Genomic DNA, 20,409 nt, shown 5'->3' with positions numbered 1-20,409 from the left:
TAACTTTGGCTTCCCAGTTGCTCCTTCTTGGGTTTCATGACTTTTGTGCTTCCCCCTGCACTTGGAATAGTGCCAAACCTCTGCTAAGCACCCACTTGCCATTCAAAATCCTCACCCCACCCCACTCATTGCAGCCACTATCCCAGACTTGTTAGAGTCTAGGACAGTGGTTCTCAACCTTTCTAGACTTGAGGCACTCCTCAGAAAATGAAGCTCTGAGCTTTCACATGTTTTTTTGACTACAGGAAATAGAGCAATTCTTATGTAGCAAGGAACTTGGACAATAATGGGTCAGAATGATTTGGATTCCTATTTGAAATCTCTGGGTTTAGCTTGTGAATCTCCATTAGGGCATGTGATTTCCTTCTAGGAATGAGTGAGCTGACTGCCAGTCAGAGCTGTTATCCAATAACCAGAATTCTCCCTATTCATCCTTTTTCATTTCTATTCTGGGAAATCCAGTTAATTAAGCAAGTGAATGTAAATGCTATGTGCTGAGTCAGCAGCCTGGGGCAAATGAGGAATTAACTCCCTGATTTAGCCTAGTATGGAGTAGTTGAAACATTGAATCTGTTTGTCAAGGAGCAAGGCAGCCAAGTGTGACAGGGTCTTTTATGACAGAGATCTGCAAGAGGTCTGCTGCAGAGGGCAGAGGTTCTGATGACTGCAGAGAGAGCCCTTGGGAGATCAGGACAGCAGATGTGTGTACAGAGGCATGAAAGTTTTAGAGTACTCCCACCACCCCTGTCTTCTATGGTGGGACACAGGGTTTTGGACATTGCTGTTGGCATAGCTCGTTCTTTTTTGGACTGGATCTCCTGTGGTGCAAAAGGAACTTGTGCTGTTTATCAGCTGTTAACTTTGTTCTTGTGTGCAGGTGAGGAGGTCTGGAGATGCCTGGGATGCGGGGACAGTATTGCTGCTGACCAACGACGGTATAGAACTGTTAATGAAGCTTGGCACAGCTCCTGCTTCCGGTAGGTCAAGTCTCTGGCCTGTTTAAATGCTGTTTTTCCCTGTTCTTACCCACCAGTGTCTTAAGCATCCACACTCAGCAGATGCTCTAATAGGTTAAATAGGTGGCATGGTTTTTACTGTCACCTCCTGTGCCTGACCCAGTCTGGGACAATCTTGCTGAATGGTTACATGTTCCTGCTCACTGCACAGTTCTGTTGCTAGTGGTAGCACTCTGAAACTAAGTTGCTATTCTAACAGTAGTCTGAAATGATTGGAGAAATTAATAAATTCATAGATTGTTAGGGGCTGGAAGGGACCTCACAGATCATTGGGTCCAGCCCCCACCCTGCTCTAGGCAGGAAGACAACTGGGGTCAAGTGACCCCAGCGAAGTGACTGTCCAGTCTCCTTTTGAAAACCACTAGGGTAGGTGACTGCACCGCCTCTGGAGGAAGTTTATTTCACAGTCTGGACACCCTGACTGAAGGAGTTTTTCCTGGTATTAAGCCTAAGCGGCCTTCCACTTGTATCCATTGGTCCTGGTCTTCCCCAGGGGTGCCCTAGTGAACAGTTGTACACCAGGCTCCTGCTGCTATGCAAACATCTGCACACCTGGGAATACAGATAAAATAAAAACTAAAGGTCTGACGGTCGCAGCAGTGATAGGCTGCATATTTCTCTTAGCCATATCCCAAAGCAATACCTGTTGACAAAGTTGAGGCAGTTTGAATAGCTGTTGCTGTTTTGTTTCCCCTGTGTGTGGAGGAAGGGAGATGGCAGGGTGTTGCAGAGAGATATGGGGAAATCCTTTCCACTCATTTTCTTGCCTTTCAAGCCCATAAGATCTAAAAACTTGCTAGTCATTTCATCTAACAACATAACTGTCAGCAGAGGAAAGGGGAAGGAGGCTGTGAAATCCTCTGCTCCCTGCCAGCAGAGCATTGTACCTTTAATTTGTGTTTCATGAGTCAGCTATTCAGTTGCCATACCACCCATCTGCACTTTCTTGGGAAGCCTGTTTCAGGATGCTACAGGACCTGCAGCTTTTGCTGGTAATAGTAATTGTGTGAAAACTCTTGCTCAATCTCTAGAGTTTCTTGCCTTCACTTCGCTTTTTTTCCCCTTCACCCAGTCTCATTTTGGCAACATTCAAACAAAGGGTGGTTTCAGAGGTGGATTAGATATGTCAGGAGAGGCATCTTCTGTCTTGTTTTCAAAAACAAAATGTCCTAAAATCACTGAGACAAAGATCATCATCTGTGGTTGGTGGGGAAAAATGTAGTGGGCTGCCAAAATGCTTGTAGCTCTGGCAGGTCATAAGATGTGACTAATCCAGGTGACAGAACAAAGACTGATCTCTGCAACTGGTGCTCTGAACCCCTGTAAATTGGGCTTCTAGCTTTCCAGGGCTCCCTTCGATTATGCTTGCGAGAGAGGCTTTGGTTTATACTTGTCTAGGTGCTTTTCCCTGTGTGACCTTGCAAGGTGAGGCATCTCTCAAACAGTGTAGCAGCTGGACTTGAGATTGCGAATTAAACTACATGAATGCTTGATACTGGGCTGGTGGAAAGGCTTATATCTGTTTTTAGGTGACAAATACAATCTTTCCTGGTCTTATTCATGTTTGCACAGTCCTACTAAGAGCAAAATTTAGTCCTATGTGCTGCACTACTCCATAATACAGTGTCCAGTTTAATCTGAAGGTTGGCAAACAAATGTTGGCCAATTTCTCTTGCTGTGGGTTGTGCACTAAACACCTAGTCCAGTTGATAATCTGTCATGTGCTTCCCTTACTGCCCCATGTGCTCAACTGGCTCCCGTGCCCGGTTAAGCTGCTGGGCTGAGTTCTGTTACAATGAGAGCTTACAGTAAAGGAAACTGCCCTTCCTTTTTTCCTAGTTCCAGGGTGGGGCTGTCCGTTACAACAGATCCCACATTTTTATGTAGCTGCCCCCCCTTTTCTCCTCACCGGCCCAGACGTGCTGAGCATAATCTTGCGCTTAGTATCCCATTGCCAAACTTTAAAGGCCTCTATGGGTAGGAGGCCTTTGGCAGCTGGTAGCTGTGAGTTCCAGCAGCTCATGGAGAGTTGTTTACAGGCTTCCTGCAAGTTAGCTGACTTTTTGGCCAGGCACATAATTGCTGTAATGCAGATTGGCCTCTCTCCAGCCTCATTAGCTCTGTTTATCCTCCCTTAGGCTAGCCTGCTGATCACACTTTGAGGTGGCAGCGGCTGATGTGCATGCCTGTCTCTGAGGATTTAAGCTTTCTGTCGCTTCCCTCCTTCCTCAAACAGCATGTTTAGAAGCTTTGACTGTGAAGTATAAGTGCATTCTCATTTGACTTGTATCTTGGGTATCTTAAATCATCTGCTAGTCAGCTGGTGCTGAAGCTTGAACCTGCAGAGGGAGAGTCAGCAGCGGAAGCTTCTTAGAAGGTGCTGCGAATTACCTCCGCATGAAACTTTGGGCATGTGAATTCTGCTGGTTTCCACTGACGGCGTCTGCTTTCATGAGCAGCCAGCTTCCACCCCACTTTGAATTGTGTGGGCATTTCATGTGGGCCTGATATTAGGGTGAGTTTTCCTTAGATTGCCTGTGTGTTCAAAGGGATGTGTGAGGAGGGGTCTCCTCCTTGGTAGATCTAAATTGCTGTTACCAAAAGGATCACTGGAAAGAAGATTCAATTACTTAAAAAAAAAAAATCAAACTAAATTGCATCACCTTTAAAAAGAACTCAGCGCCACAAGGATTCAGTTCCACACGTGTCCAGCATGAACTGAATGACATCACAGTGCAACTAAAGAAAGAGCAAATTCCATCTAATTGCTCCCAGGCACACCCGAGAACTTCTTTTCCCAGGGCATGCAAATCTTGTTGTCTTCAGAATGTGACTTCCCTTCCTGAGATTGCTGACACACAGATGAGTTGGGTAGCTTGCCCTTGGCTACGGAATAGGCACTCAAGCTGACTGGTTACTGTATGCTAATTCCTCTTCCTTGTTTCTGGCTGATAAATGTGTTATAGCTAAAAATATTTGGTTACCATTGCTTTTCCATATCAGTAATGCATGTTGCCAAAGAGAAGTTGCATATTCAATGGGAGTGGACCATGATCAGAAATGGGGAGTGGCAGAGGCTTGGTGAATTGTTTGGCAAATAACGCATCTGTTGCAAATGCAGGTTTGATCACTCTGAAACTATTTGTGAGTTCAGAAATGGAGTTGCTGCATCAAGTTTGGCTGGAAGAAGCTTCTAGGGGCCGGTTTCACAAAACTACTTCAGAAAGCAGTTTGGGGAAGCAGGGGGATGTTAACATCTTACCCAATTGGTTGAGGGCGTTCACCCAGGATGTGGGAGACCACAGTTCAGTTTCCTCTTAAATTTGAGGATAACCTCAAACCTGAATTTACTCTCAACTCTTTGAAATAACCAAACTGAAATGAATGATGTTTAAAAAGTACAAGTGTGAAGTCTCACAGGAAGTCAAGTCACCAGCATGGGAGAAGTCAGTGAGGAAGTGCCTGGATCACAAGTCTGAGGTGACAAGTTAGCTATAGGTGCTCCTGCAGGTATGGAGGAGTTTTTTTTTCTCCTCTTGTCTTCTTTCAGTTCAGTAATTAGCTCATTGACAACTGAGAAGCCCTTAGGAACTATGAAAAGCAGGAAAGCCGGTCTTCCATTTTCTAAGTGTGAACAAAAAGGAGGTGAGAGTTGAGATGAACTCATTCTAAAAAGCTGATGGGCATCATGACCAGAAGCAACACATTTGATTTACAAACTGCACATGACAGTAGCTCCAGAAACTGTCAGATGCATCAGTTTTAAATTAAAGATTGTTCTAGTGATAAACCTGCCTGTGCAGCCCACAGAATTTAGTTTTACCCAAAAGGAACATTTAAAACTGCCAGTTTTCTTCTTTATAATCAAATTCCAATTTCTACCTAAAAGTACCTTAACACAGTGGGTTAAAAAACCCAAACTTAAAGAAAACCCCATTGCTCATTTTTTCTAACATACAATGTTAAATTTTAAGAACTCAAATAAGTTTTCAGATGTATAACTGCATGTGTTCTTTGTTAGCAACACAAAAGTACCAAATATAGTTTTTTTTTAAAGACTATATATGGTTGCAAATCAACATATTTTTGTGGTTACCAATTAGGAACCAATTGTGTAAATGCAAAACAAGTATAAAATAGGTTTAAATAAGTTTCTTGTTTGCTGATTTAAGTGAATTCAATTCAGTCAATCACCTTGACTTTTAAATCAAGATGCCTAGCAGGCTACACAGTGTTCTGGGGTCACTTGTTCTCATTTTGATCCTGTTTCACTTAGTTCCTACAGCAGTGAAAATACCAACTTATATTTTCTGTTTTCAGGTGAGTTTTCTAACCTCCAGGGCATAGTTGCCCTTTTCAAGCTCAATTGCTTGATTACTTGTAGAGAGTAGAGGAAAAAATGCCAGAGCCCTACTTTGTTGTACCCAGAATAGATTCATAGATGTTAGGGTCGGAAGGGACCTCAATAGATCATCGAGTCCGACCCCCTGCATAAGCAGGAAAGAGTGCTGGGTCTAGATGACCCCAGCTAGATGCTCATCTAATGTCCTCTTGAAGACCCCCAGGGTAGGGGAGAGCACCACCTCCCTTGGGAGCCCATTCCAGACCCTGGCCACTCGAACTGTGAAGAAGTTCTTCCTAATGTCCAGTCTAAATCTGCTCTCTGCTAGCTTGTGGCCATTATTTCTTGTAACCCCCGGGGGCGCCTTGGTGAATAAATCCTCACCAATTCCCTTCTGTGCCCCCGTGATGAACTTATAGGTAGCCACAAGGTCGCCTCTCAACCTTCTCTTGTGGAGGCTGAAAAGATCCAGTTTCTCTAGTCTCTCCTCGTAGGGCTTGGTCTGCAGGCCCTTAACCATACGAGTGGCCCTTCTCTGGACCCTCTCCAGGTTATCCACATCCCTCTTGAATTGCAGCGTCCAGAATCGCACGCAGTACTCCAACTGCGGTCTGACCAGTGCCCGATAGAGGGGAAGTATCACCTCCTTGGACCTATTCGTCATGCACCTGCTGATGCACGATAAAGTGCCATTGGCTTTTCTGATGGTTTCGTCACACTGCTGGCTCATGTTCACCTTGGAGTCCACTAGGACTCCAAGATCCCTTTCCACTTCCGTGCCCCCCAGCAGGTCATTCCCTAGGCAGTAGGTGAACTGCATTCTGTTGTTTTCTGCCCACTTGTCCAACCTGTCCAGATCTGCCTGCAGCTGTTCCCTGCCCTCCGGCATGTCCACATCTCCCCATAGCTTTGTGTCATCTGCAAACTTGGACAGAGTATTGTTTTGTTTTTTTTGAATGGTTAGAGTGGTTAGAGCTCCCTTCTGAAAGGTGAAAGAGATGGCCTTGAATCTCTTCAGGCAGCGGGAGAAATGGAGCATGGGTTTCCTTCAGGTTCCAACATCTGGGCTATTGGCTAAAAAGGGAACCTGTGCTTGAGATGGCTGTTCTGTGTGCAAATCTAGCTTCTTTCAGGCACTTGTAAGAAAAGAAAATGGGTTGTGTTGTCCTAAGTGGAACATCTCCTTTCATCCAAAGTAAAACTTGGTGCCTTTGTGTTTTGAGGAGACAAAATGGTGTTTATTTGGGGACAGATCAGTTTATTTATTTTTTTTATTCTCTGTTTAGCTGAACTAAAAACTAATTGTTTTTTTGCACAGCTCTGGAGTGTCAATGAGGGAGAGGAGCTGGCTGATCACTGGAGATGAGCCTGATGGCTTGAAAGGAGCAAAGGAACATGTGGAATAAAAGATGCTCTGCACTGTAGCTTCCAATTGCATTTGAAGGTTCAGGTTTTGGAAAGCCATCAGTGTGGTTTTCTGTTATGACCAAGTGCCCATGTGTCAGTGCTTTGTTAGTCAATAGCAAAAAAAATGTCCTGGGTTGAGGGGAGATGTTATATCTCTTGCTATAAATATCTTCTGGTGCCTGTTTTCTTTGGTCTCCATAACATTCCCAGACAGCAGCATAAAGGCGACAAGATTTTGGATGGCTTCACTGCTACGTGAAGAATTCTGAATAGCAATAGTGAAACAGGCAAGTCTTATTTTACTCTGTGACTGCTTAATAAGCTGTGAAGAGCAGCAGAGGTGCTATACTGTAGTCATCTGTCTGCAGACTTAGGAAGACTGCTGTAGCTGTTCGCTTCTGGATTTTTCTTGCCAACCAAGAAATTGATGCCTTGGAGACCTCCACCACTTGCCTCACTTTGAGAAATGCATGCACAAACTGGGATTCATCTCCTGAACCCAAAAAAGTGCAACATCGTAAGTGATAAAATTCCAAACCGTGCAAGAGTGCAGTTTAAAATGTAGGACTAATGCTTTCTGCCTGTTGTTTTGCTCTTCAGCTTATGAATAGTGCTGAGTTTTTATGCACCTTGCACATGAACTGAAGGCCAGAACAAATGCTGCTTCCAGCAAAAAGCAGCTGAAGTAGTGAGCAGAGCTTCTTGTACTTCTGTCTCCTTTCCCTTTCCTATCTTCTGCAGATTTTGGTCACTGTAGGTTCTGGAGAGGGCCCCAGAGGTGAAAGGTTAGTGTTTCGCCTATTAATTCTGCAGCTTCCTAAGGTGTCTCTCTAGTGATGTCTTGGAAGTAGATAGGATAGTCAGAGTGAGATTCAACAGCCAGCTTTTAGGCTGAGAGAGGAGCAGTTACTTAGTGTCTGCCTGCAAACAGGGCAGCAGGAATTGTTCAGTGAGGTTAAAAAAACAAAACCAAACCCAAGCTCTTCCCAGGTGGAGGTCTGTCTTCTGCATAGTTGGCATTCCTTGTGGGGGAGGGGAGGCAGGCTGCAAAAGTCCTTTGTATTTAAGGTAGAGTTGGATAATTGCATTCTGAGCTTTTTCCATTTGGCAAACAGTGTCCTTCAGGGCTTTATTTATCAGGGCATTAGTACTGCTACTGCAGTTGAAATTGCTCACTGTGCCCACAACCTTCTAGTCAAACACATGAGAAGGGTTTCTACCCTGAGGAGTTGAATAGACAACGTCTGTGGGTTGGGGAGTGACAGAAGTACAAGTGTAAGTACAAGTTAATGCACAGCTTCTTGCCACTGTGCACTGCACTGACAAGTACAAGATGTCACTGTTCCTAGAAACTTACCTTGTACAAGAGTTTGGATTTTTTTGGCTTATCCCCCAGGCTACAGATAAAGACATTCAGGAAATCTTAAGCTGTTTGGAGTGAGGCAGGTGCTGGGGTTCAGGGAAGTCTGTGTTCATTCCTAGCTGTATGCTTACCACACGTCTGTTTCTGGGAGGAGCTGCCAGTGTGCTGGTCTGCAGCACTTTGACGCAGTTAGCAATTGTGTGTGTGGGGAACTTCACTCCCCATTTTGTCTGCTGATGGATGCACGAGACTAGAATTAGATGTATTTGGTAGCCGTGTTGGTCTTAGACAAAAATAAATGATACCTTTTATTAGATCAACCAAGAAATCACAAAAAAATTATCTTTCTTTGTGTATCATCTCTGAACCAAGAGTTCGAGAGTTTTGCATTTCTTGCAGACTAGAATAGCATTTTTTTCTGTCTCTGGTGAGTAGGGGCAGGCCTGGCTTCATATCATATGACTGTCTGTTAGGTACTTGTGTGACAAGTGCCTCCATAGTAAAGTGAGGTATTGGGGCTGTACCCAGGGATCGGGAGTGCCTCCATGTGTTTCCAGACTACAGCCAAGGTACATGGCAGCCTTCGCAGTCACACAGCTGATGCCGTACCTGCACAATTCACCCTCTCTTAGCTTCCACAGGTCCCTGAAGATTCACCAAAGTCCTGCCCAGCCTGTGTATCTCATGAGCTGGTGGAAGTGCTGAGTAGCATCTCAGTATATGATTGGTTACCACTTGTCTCTGGTGTCTGGATGTTTCCTCTAAGGTATACTGCATCTTAAAAATAAGGAGTGTAACCCATCCCATTCCAAGCCCCTGGGATTACTAAAACGCAACAAGTAAATCCACTCTACTAGACGCTTTGCAGCCTCTAAACCAGAAACTTTCTGCCTTAGATCGTAACTTGTAAATAAGCAGCTGGGAGTACAATAAAAAATTAAAACTGGAACCTGTTAGTGAATGGAGGCTCTCTTACCTGTCTATCACAGGTAGAGCCAAGCTTGTCTGTTTTGCTGCATTAATGTTCAATGCTAATTAAGCATAGTAAAGAAGGGGTCCATATAAGGTATGGCTTCCTTATGCTAGTGAGCTGCCCCCAACTCTAGCAGGGGAACTGCAGAATCCTGCCATCTGTTTTTGGCAGGTGAATAAGATGGTGACTGCAGTTTACAAATCACTGATGCCATTTGTGTGAATGTGTGATTGTATTATCTTAAGCAGTCATCTTTCTCTCGCTTAGACAGATCCATTTGTAGACGGAAATGCACAAATCAGGAATGTTAGTCCCTGCCACAAACTGGGATGGGTTTTTTTTCCTTTTGAATGTAAATGGCTTGTGACCTGTAAAGATGAGCTATGTTAGTAAATTTACTTGGGGAAGAATTTGTCACCTGTTTTACCAGCACTTTTGAAGTGTGGCTGTGAGTGCATGAATCCAGATCTAAACAGAGATATCTCTAGACAACTTAGCACCTGTTTTTGAGAGCCCTTTTTATCAGACTTATAATCATAACTGAGTGAAAAATACCATTGGGAAGGGAAGCAGCAGCATTGAGGTGAGTTTCTTCTACTGTTCAGGATTAGTTTTGAAAGTAGAACTGGTTTGATAAGATGCTTCCTGTTTAAATGTGTGATAAAATATATGTCCTTTGGCCTTAAGGAAGCCCCAGCCAAAAATCTCTTCCCAGTTTAGTTGTTTGGGTGGTTTTTATTACTTTGAAGCTGGGCTTTATCTGCTGGCTTTTCTCAGACCAGTTGGCTGCTTATCACATCTGTAGATCAGATCTTCAAAGGTTTTGTCTGAAGAGTAGAGATTTATGAGGTCACGTGGACTTTGCCTTGGAGGGGATGCAGCCCATGGCAGCGGCGTTATGGGCAGTTGCCTTTGTCTGGAGGTGATACTTGGTGGGGGAGGGGCTCTCCATTCTTTCCTGGCCATGCCTATTGTATGGAGCAGTGCTCCTAGCCAGGGGCGCTGAGACGCAAGTGCTGGCCCACTTTTAGCACGCAACGCAAGGGGCGTGTGGGAGAAGGGAGTGCATTCCTAGACACAGACTCACCGCGTTGCTGCTTCCAGCAAAGCTGTGTGAAATGTCAGAAGGAATTACCTCCGTGCTGGAACTGACAGCTGCACCGGGCTTTGCAGTGCTGGTGTTCACTGAACTCCTACAGCCAGGCTTAAAGCTTCAGCTTGGTAGAAGAAAGCGATGATTTCTATTTTCCATAAATGTGGCTGCAGAGATGAGGACTGACAGTCTGGCTCTCTAGCTGAGTGTCAAAAGCAAGTACAGTTGTTTAACCTGCAGCCAGCACCTCCCTGCTGTTCCAGCCCAAAGCTCACTGTGTGCTGTGCGAGACGGTCGCCTCCAGTAAAAGCAGGTTTGGGTAGTTTCTTGTCCGGAGTATGGTAGGGATTTTCAGGCTGTTTTGAGATGAGGCAGCTTTTACTGACTATAAATAGAGGAGCGTAGCAGGTGTACTTAGCGTGTTTCAGAGCACTGGACAAACAGTACTGGCATAAAAGGGCCTGGGAAGGACTCTGCTGTGCAGGTTCAGCGTCTGGCCAGAGGCAGAGCAAGATGAAGTAGCCCTCTGTGGCAGCTGCGGCAGTGACTGCTTGGCTCTAACAAACTATTCCCTGGTGCATTGCTGTTCTTGAGGTCTGGGCCGGTGGGTTAAACTGTCAGGCTTGGTCGCTTCCTTCTGCCCTGATGCAGCCAAGGCCATAACTGGGGCAATAAGTTGTTCTTCCTCAGGGTGAGCTGCACTGTACAGCTCTTCTTTCTCAAGAGGTTCAGCAAGCAAGTTGAAAGCACAGCGAAGACGGTGTGGTACAGCCCATGTCTCTGATCTGGGCGCTGCGTGGTGAGCATTAATCTGACAGATCCAGAGCCTTGGCTTTGTATGTTTAATTCTGCCTCCCCAGACTTCAATGATAGACTACCGTTGCTCTCCAGAGCAGGATTTCATGGTAAGGCACTTGGCTTTTACTTTGGCAGAAGCTTCTACCTTTTGGCTTCCTCTCATAGCCTCCCTTTGGCTCACAGCTCCACCCCTAGTGAATAAGGTCTGTTTCCTCACAGCCTCTTTAACCACCCGCATCTTGTCTGTGAAGGGCTCCTCCTCCTCTCCCACCCTTGGGTGGAACCTGAGAAGGGAAAGCTAACTTGACAGCAGTTAGCTGGCAGCAGAGCTTGTGAGCACTCCAGCAACAGAATGGCTGTCCAGCAAAGTTAATAGTTAAATTATCCCTCCCAAGGGTGTGATTGCTGCTGAAGTAGAAGAGAAGATGGTTCCAGTCATGGGAGCCAGGAAAGATCTGAAGAGAAATGGGCAGCTCCGGCCCCTGGCACTCCTTGGGCAGCTTCCAAGAGAGGTGAGGAGTCTGAATCAGCACAAGGTGAAGTGAGTCCTTGCTCCTGCCATGCTGTCTGAGTGGAGCTGCTTAGAGGTGGTCGGACAGGTTTGCGGCTGAGTCGGTTGGTTATCCAGTGCTTGAAGATGGGAAGTTACTTGTCTCTCCCAGCTTACTTTGCTTCCAAGGATCCCTTTCGGTAAGTATCATAGGCAGACGGCGTCTTCCCTCAAGGCTGCGTCTCTGCCCAGCGTATCCTATAACGTCATCTTGAGCAGCTGGAATGTCAGGTTCCTGGAGCCAGCTTTACCTCCTTCTGGGGAAATGGCCAGGCTAGGGCAGGGAGCTCTGTACTTTGTAAAGTGTGAAGACCAAGTAGAGTTCTCAAACCAATCGGTGTGCATTTTGTGCTTGGATTGTGCCCTGTACTCTTGCACATAGCTGTTCAGTCCAAATGTATGCGAGTGCCCAGCCTGGATGTGTACCAGCAGCAGGCTCTCAGTGCAGACCATTGGCACCAACTTACCCACTACCTGCCAGGCAGAAGCCAGAAAGAATGTGATTTTTTTTTTTTTATGGGCATCCTTAACATGTCTTTCCAGACAGCTCATTTGCATCAAGCCCACAGATACACGAGTGTCATGTGCTCTGTGCTGCTATGAGTCTGAGAAGTTGATAATCCGTAGCTGTGAATGTGCAGTCGTATCTGATTGGGAAAAAAAATCCCATGCTTTGCAAGCAAATCAGTAGCTCTCTCCCCTCCCCCTCCCTCCAGCCCCTGGATGATTCAGAACATCACTGTTTGGTTTACGTAAAATCCCTTTCTGTATTTGAATGTCGGGCACATGGCCCATTCAGATGTTTGAGTTTGAGAGCACTCAGGGCTTCAATTGCACTAGTACCTCTGTTAGGAAACTGCTTTTAATGCTCTCCCTTGAACTGTGGTTTTGTTAGCCTGAGAGATCAGGGAGAACTTTGATTAAAACTACCTGTATCTGAAAGCCACTTGAGGCTTGTGCCCCAGTTTCATTGGGCACCTGACACTGTCCTGTTCACACTGGCTTGCCCAGCTCCACAGTCAGGGTTTTAGAAATCCATTCCCCACCACTGGGTGGGGAGAGTAGCTAGCAGCAATCTATCCATGGTATGTATACGTGTGTTGGCTTACGGTCTGAAAGGTGTGTTTCTGTTGAGTCCAGGAGGTACCATAAGAAACAGACATGTGGAAGGAGAGCCTACCTCCCTTGTCTTCTGTTTGTAACACGTAAGAGGTGTGTCCTAGTGTCTTTGCCATTACCCTGGTAATCTCCAGGGTATTAGACAGTGTTCTTCTGTTGAGTTCTGAATGGGGAGGAGAAGCCAACCCTTTGGTTAGGGTTAAGGACTATACTGTGTTTCCACTTGTTTCCCTCTAGGTGCCTCTTCTTTCCCTACCCTTGGAGATGTAAGTGCCACTCTTTTGAAGCCATCTTGGGTTCAGCTGTCTAGCCTGACGGTCCAAGAGCAGTTCCAATTAATAAACTCTTTTGAAGGGGGCCATTCCTGTCAGTGTGGGCTTTTTTTTTTCATAAATACCCTGGCTTTCTTTAGGTGTAAAGGAGGTGGCTTGTCTGCCTTGTGAGTCAAAGGGTCAGGCATGTAGCAGCCTTCTCCCAAAGCTGAGCATTCAGCAAGGGACAAGGATGCCTTCCACTCTGGGCTCCTGCTGAGTTACAGAATGAAGCAGCCTTGGGGCCAAACGCTGCAAAGTGCAGATCTTCAGCTGAGATGGAACCTGTTTCTCCAACGTCTGAGAGGCTGAGGATAGGAGCTGCAGGGGACATGGCAGGGTTTGCATAAGCAGCTTGTTCACGTGAACATGGGTCAGTATGGGCAAAATCCAGCTCTTTCCTGCAGCTGCAAATGCTCCCGCTGTTTATCCCCCTTTACTCTTGTGTGAAGCAGGGAAAAGAGCAGCCCCTCCTAGGTAGCTGTTAAGGAACTGTATTGTGCTGCATGGCATCCTGTGGAGCAGCAGGGTTGTAGCTTCCTTGGATTCCCACCAACATTGCTCCTTTGGTAGAGCAACTTGAGGCTGGTCTTTTGTAGATCTGGCCTGCTCCCACCATGTTCTGAGCCTCCCCCTGTCCATGAGGCAGCTGAATTTGTGTAATGGCTTTGGCATTTTGTGGCACAGCCCATAGCTGAGCCACATTCACTTCCACCCCTTAGAGCTGCATTTCCAAGGTTACTGGAGAATGGGCATGCTTTTCAGGAACGTGTTGCTCTTTGGTCAGCCCAAGTGATGACAGAACTCACTTGATCTCTCCAGAACTTCCCTTCCTAGGCCTCAGTGCCCTCTACAGAAGGTGGAGGGGTCTCCTCTGGAAGTCAGAATCCCGACAAGTGTGTCTGTGCTCAGAAAACTGTTCCACAAGAGCTAGCTGGTTATGTAGCTGTGCACAGTATTTTGCTGTACCTAGAGCTTGGAAATCTTCCACCAATGGTGTCCCAGATAGAGTGAGAAAAGAAACAGTCAGAAATTCCTGTGGCTGTGATAGCAGAAGGCAGATTGCAAGGGGACACGAGTGGTGCGGAGGATGGGCGTTTGTGGTTCCTGACGAATCGGCACATTTCAGTTACTCTAAGCATGCAACGAGGAACAGATCCCCTGGGATTAAACATGTGCTGATCTTCCCATGGGCTTCAACAGATGTGTGGGGGGAAGAGTGGATTTTTCTCCCCAGCTGGTGTGAGGAGGGTGGGATGGAGTGGCTGAGAGAGAGTAGCCAATAACTCCCTGCACTGGTGTCCTAGCTGGTTTGGCATAAGCCTAGAGATTTATTTCTTGAGGTCTGTGCTAACTTCCATTCTGATTGCAATGGAGGGGAGATGGCAATATTTCTGTAGAGAGAGGGGGAGCCTCCCTTCTTTTACATCTCCATACAGGGACTTAAAAATCATCTAGGAAAGGATGCATACCTATAGCAGTGAAAGAGCCATTTGTGACTTCTGTGTAGACTCAAGAGAAACCTGATGCTGTTTTCTCTATTAGTCAAGGTGTGGTCAGTGGTAGTAAAAGGGGGTATCTTGTGGTATGGTGTTTAACAAGTTCCTTCTGCCAACAGTGACTCATGGGGCATTTAACAATGGCTTGTGTTTCTGACTTGTTGCACTTTGTTGCACGTAGTGTTGCCTCATTGTTCTGGGTGGGGTTTTGAGCCCTTTAGCTGCTATCTTATCCTGTCCAGATTTGTTTAATCGCATAGCAAAGAGCTGACTGCTTGCAGTCTCCACCCCGCTTCACCTTCCCTTTACTGTGGGTGTGCGGCCTTAGCAATACCAGAACTCTTATTTCCAGGTGGAAGCTGGTAATCAAACTGCTCTGATAATGAGACTGGGATGACGGGGAAAGGCTAGGATGGGACACATGGAAGTTGTTCAGGGAGCTGCGAACCATTGTCTGGAGCTATGGCCATGTGACCTCATTGAAACTGAGAATTAAGTAAGAAAAAAACCCAAGACTATGACCTTGGGGGTTGCTTGGGTAGGGTCTTAAAGTAGCAATGTAGATGGATAAGGCACGGAAGGCCCTGCTGGCACTCTCCAATACTACTCTCTTCCTGTCAAGTGCAAGTCTGATCAGGACTCCTTGTTGTCTGAAGATGTAATCTCTCTCTCTGCTTACGCTGGTACAGACATGCACGGGCAGTAGGAGAGTTCTGAAGAATTGTATTTTTTCTAGTGTTGAGCCAGGTGTTCCAGCAGCGTGCTGATCTGCATCTCTGCTGCTCTCATCCCCCACCCACCACCTGGATCTTGCAACCCAGGGCTGTTTACAACAAGGAAAGCCAAAGGCCAGCAGCTGAAAGAAGGCCATGTTCTGCTGCCCCTCAGGGGTTGTGTGCATGCCATTAAGGTGGTGTATTCTTTGCAGTACCCTAAGGCCAGACACTACAATATCAAATGCGCCCAGTCTTTCTTCTTTAGGCAGCACCTATTACATGTTGTAGCACCCTGCAGTGAAGAATCCTTAAGGTTTCATGAATACTGTGAAAGTGAACTGCTTTTCAGGGAGTCCATTCCTGTCCCTCCAGGGAAACAAGAGTCAGAATCTTGTAAATCAGTCACTTCCCTCAAACTGCACACAAACTGTAAACAGCTTCACCTTGTTCTTTCTGCATCCACATGACATGGAGCAAACAGCTTTCCATGCTGGAGCAGAATCTGGGTCTCCTTTCTTTAATGCACATTCTCCTTCTACATCCCATGTGCACAACACCCATGGCATAGCTGAGTCCATCCAAAGCTCACGTTTTCGTGAGGTTTCTGGATGTAGTCATCTTGATGGATGACATGATGCTGGGGGCTTTAAACCAGGAGGTGGGTGCCAGTAGCTTATATGGGGGTGGTAGGGGAGAGACTAGGGGCTCTAGTCATGTCACAAAGTAGGCCCTGCACTTTCCAGGTGCCAGTCTGATCCCCTTCCTCTGCCCAGTCTGCTCTGCTTTCTGCTCTCTGTTCTATCTAATGCTGTGCCCTGCTCCCTCCCTGTTCTGCTGTGTGCCATGCAAAGGCTGCCTGTGTCACTTGTGGCATGCTTGCCTCTAGGGGAGTGAGAACAGATCTCATCTCTCTGTCCTCTTTCCCTCATCCACTGCCATGGTGAACTGGTGTCTGTTGTGCTGTGGAGCATTTGCAAATTTGGCTAAAATGACAAGCGGAGCATAGGTAGCTTTTTGGTCAGTACCAGCCCAGATGAGAATGTATCCCATTACTAATGCTAAAGCCACCTTTGCTCTCCTCTTGGGCCTTAGGAAGGCAAGTCATGTTGGCAAGGCCATTGTCAATGTAATGCTTTGAACCTTTGTTAATCATCACTGATCTGCCTATTGTTCCACATTTTCAAGCTGGTGGCTCATCTCAGAGCCAGTCTTGCTTCTCTGGTTGGTGAGGGCTGACAGTGCTGCTGTGAGCTGGAGGAAGGATTCAGCTTGAATTTTTCAGCAGCCTGACCATGCTAGCTGTGGAGTCCCATTGAGACCTCATGGCTGGATGCAACTGTACCACTGCATGGCAAACCCTCCCTCAGCCTATGCACCACATGAAGATAGAGCAGCAGTGTCCTTAGCACCATGTGTGTGGCTCAGAGATGGACCCATTCATGACTCTGCTGCAGGTCCCCTTTGGGACAAGTCACTTGGTCTGTACTTGATATGCTGAAGGCTAGTGTCTGAACTGCTTTGAGACCTGTGGAAATAAGGACTCCTGCTTTCCTTGTTGACCATTACCAATGTAGAAGGAAAAGCTACAGCTTGGGGGGAGGGACATGAGTGTTAAAGGGTAAAAGGTCTTGTAAAGCTAGTTACTGAAAGGATAGTTCTGGAGTAGCCCTTTAGGAGTGTGTCCAGTGTACTGAGCAGAGCTGGTCCTCATTTGCCTTTGTGGTGGGAGTGCTCCAGGAAAGAGATCCTGCTGCTCTTGTGCTTGTTGGAGATTCTGCCACATGATTTGCCCCCCACAGTTCCACCAGGGGGGCATGGGGCAGCAGCTCTGACTCGAAGGGGTATAATTCTCTTACGGCTAGGACTGACCAGGGTACAAGTAATGACATGTTGCTAAGCCTCTTTAACAAAAAGGCAGCACAGACCACAGGTTTGTGGTGTCACCAAAGTGGGGAAGCTAGGTGTCATCTTAAAGTAGATGCATTTTAAGTCAAGACATAGCGAGCAGCAGCACTGTTACTCAAAGCATTGGGAGCAGGATTCCTACACAGTGAAGTGTGTCCTTTCTTTGGGGCAACTTTTATGGGGCAGTTGGAGGGAAACTTGCTACTCTCAGCAGTTCATGAGACTGCCAGCTGTAGTCATGTCCCTTTTCTTCTTCCAGGTGCTCCGAATGTCAAGACCCCCTCACTAACTGGTACTATGAGAAGGATGGGAAGCTGTATTGTCACAAAGACTACTGGGGGAAATTTGGGGAATCCTGCCATGGCTGCTCTCTGCTGATGACTGGACCGGTAATGGTAAGACCTCTGCAGGCCTCTTTGTTCCCAGTCCCTTGTGGAGTTCCTGTCAGTCATGTACTTGCTGCCTACAGAAAATTGGGTGGGAGCCGTTGAGAGCTGGTGTTTAAGAATGTGCAGTAGCTCTTCATCTCAAAGGGACGCTGATTAGTCTTAACTTAGGCCTGTGAAGCAAGGAACTGAGGAAAAGTGCTTTATGCTCTGATTCCAAGATTGTGCTTCAAGTGAAAGCAGTGGGGTCTTGGACTCTGCTCCCGTAGCTCAAAACCAAACTGTGGTGTAGTAGTCTTGCTCTTTGCCTTTTGGGAGCTTCCTTTTGTCAAATTTCAGTCCTGGACAAGACATTTCCAAAATTGCCCAACAAGTGGTTAAATGTCTTCCTGTGCCCTCTAGTGGCTCCTGGCAGCCCTGCAATCCCTCAGGCTTTCTGAAGTGTTGAAGCACTACTAGCATGCCCAAAACACAACTCAGCATTGCTCTACCAAACTGTACTGTACTTGTGTGTTTGAGTCATCTCAGTCCTGAATGAAACATGACAGGTACTTGAGGTGGAGGCTGAATAAAAGCAGTTCTGGTCAACAAACCCTAGTCCAGGGGCAGAGGTGGCATCTGCTAGTGAAAATAATGCAGATAAATTCTCACTACTAATTAAAACTGTTGACAAAATAAAACCAACAGGGCAAGCTCCCTCAGGAAGTCCTTCAGGCCATGGAGTATGAACAAATCAATGTGGTTTGGATTTTTGGGTTTTGGGGGGTTTTTTTATTGTTTTTTAAAGCACAGTATTCCCTAAGACCCACATCTGCTTTCTGGCTGCTGCCTGCAGAAATATCTGAATCTTATGTGTTGGAGTAACCATCTTGCAAATCTGTCAGTTCAGGCTGGTATATACTTGTCAGCCTCGCACAATAACTCAGCCGGTAGCTTAATCTCATTCTCGTACCAAAATGCTGCCTGACGGTTGCCAAAATTTGCACGAGTGCAAAGACCACACCTGCTACTTTGTATGCTGGCCTGCTGGTTACAAAACAGCAGGCACATCTACAAGTTCGTTAGTGCGTAGTAATTACTGAACATTTTAATTTAGTACTTGCTTAAAGAAGTACTAACTAAATGCGCAGTAACTAGAGTTACTGTGCAGGAGTGCTGGTGCATGGGTTTTTAGTGACGTTTACTGCACAGTAGTGTGTTAGCACAGTTTTTTCCTGGCACACTACTGTATGGTGTTATTAGGCTACTGTGCATTAAGCATCTCATGTAGATATGCCCAGTGTGTTGTAACGTGGCACTGAGCAGGAGGCTCAGGAATCGTGGGAAGGGCTGACAGCCCCCTATCTAGTATAAGGGTACTGCTTAGTCTCGGACTCTGTGTGAATGTAACATCAACAGTAGGTACAGTCTAGCTTCCCCAGTTTCCTTATAACTGGACCCCTGCTTGATCAGACCTCCTTTGCTTCTCCATGTAGGTAGCTGGAGAATACAAGTACCATCCAGAATGCTTTGCTTGCATGAGCTGCAAGGTGATCATTGAAGATGGAGACACATATGCACTGGTGCAGCACTCCACTCTCTACTGGTAAGATGAGACATGTGAAGCTCCATTCTTCACTGCCAGAATGATACTGTGCATGCCATTGTCTGTTGTACCTCTAAGCCACCTTCATTCTGCCTGGTAGCTCAGTTTGGCTCCACTACCAGAGGGGAACTTGCAATCTCATTTCTAGGGCCAAAGACACTTTGCGTGGGGCCACTGATGGCTGCTGAGAATGAGAGTTTAGTTCTCATCTTTTGGGAGCAATAGGACCCATGCATGCAGGGAAGGGATAAGATGGACCAAAGTGACTCTCTGCTTTTTTCCTAGTGGAAAGTGTCATAACCAGATTGTGTTGGCACCGATGATAGAGAAACACTCTACAGAATCACTGCGTGAGCAGCTGCCCTACACGCTGACCCTCATCTCCATGCCTGCAGCCACTGATGGAAAGAGAGGATTTTCAGTGTCTGTCGAAGGGGGTTGCTCCAGCTATGCTGCCAGTGTCCAGGTGAAAGAGTGAGTATGAGGAGGCCATAGTGGCTATGCTGGGCACCTGTATGTCTGTACAGCCGGAGCCAAGCAAGGGAAAGTGGAGCTTCTGTAACTTCCCTGAGGGTCTTTAATTGCCAAGGTAGAATCTCATGATCATAGCAGCCTGAGTGTGTGTTGGCTGGTCATTGTTTTGTCATCTTGTACACTTTTGTCTAGCTTTGGAGGTAACCACTCAATTTGGGGTCCTCCACTGCCTGTCTGTAAAAGTGCTTAGGATGGTTATTGTGGTATCAGAAAAGCTAATGACTTTCCCCGAGTCTGCTGTTTACTTTCCTCTCATCTTTGTACATGAAGAGAGGATCCTCTTTACGCTAGCTTAGACACTAGCACCACAAAACGATTGTCATTGGAACTTAACATTCATCAACAAATCAATGTCACTTCATGTCTGAATCCAATTAAAGAAGAAAAAGCTTCTTGAGGAGCAGAGCTCTGTTCATCTTTCATGATCAGTGTTTAGTCTGAGGAGTTTTCCAGTATGATTTTCATTACATTTAGAGTCAATGGACTGCACATTAGCCCAAATGTCCGAAACGCCATACATCCTGGGGACCGGATCCTGGAAATCAATGGGGCCCCGATTCGCACATTGCAAGTAGAGGAGGTGAGTCTTGTTTGGAGTCCAACTTTCTTCTACCTCAGTATTCTTCCTTCTCTTTCCTGCAAGAGCCTTTGTTGTCCATCCATTTGAAGCCAGAGTCTGTGAAGGTGAAAATAGCAGCTGGGAGACAGTGGTTTGAAAGAAGCTCAGAGTAAGCTGGTGTCAGTCAGGAATCTGGAAGGTGGTAGCCTGGAGATGAGGTGGGTGCTTGACCAAGCCACTGAAATGCAGGCAG

The 20,409-nt window shown here is 46.3% G+C and overlaps 1 protein-coding gene across 3 annotated transcripts in view; it reads left to right on the top strand.

Moving 5' to 3' along the window:
- Nucleotides 1-20,409, top strand: part of LIMK2 (LIM domain kinase 2) — a 36,571-nt gene that overhangs the window by 3,114 nt on the left and 13,048 nt on the right. The window contains exons 1-6 of one of the 3 annotated variants that reach the window (XM_014593652.3): nucleotides 10,538-11,099; nucleotides 11,388-11,504; nucleotides 17,352-17,487; nucleotides 18,954-19,063; nucleotides 19,349-19,537; nucleotides 20,072-20,177. In XM_014593652.3, coding sequence (XP_014449138.1) covers nucleotides 11,458-11,504; nucleotides 17,352-17,487; nucleotides 18,954-19,063; nucleotides 19,349-19,537; nucleotides 20,072-20,177 — 588 coding nt within the window. In that variant the 5' untranslated portion in view covers nucleotides 10,538-11,099; nucleotides 11,388-11,457. Of the gene's footprint in view, nucleotides 1-877; nucleotides 978-10,537; nucleotides 11,100-11,387; nucleotides 11,683-17,351; nucleotides 17,488-18,953; nucleotides 19,064-19,348; nucleotides 19,538-20,071; nucleotides 20,178-20,409 lie in introns of those variants that run through there. The other 2 variants (XM_006266983.4, XM_006266984.4) reach the window with 2 other exon arrangements.

This window comes from Alligator mississippiensis, chromosome 10 (assembly GCF_030867095.1).
Source record: "Alligator mississippiensis isolate rAllMis1 chromosome 10, rAllMis1, whole genome shotgun sequence".
NCBI lineage: Eukaryota > Metazoa > Chordata > Crocodylia > Alligatoridae > Alligator > Alligator mississippiensis.
Note: the sequence above shows the minus strand (reverse complement) of the source record. Positions and strands in the feature narration are given on the sequence as shown.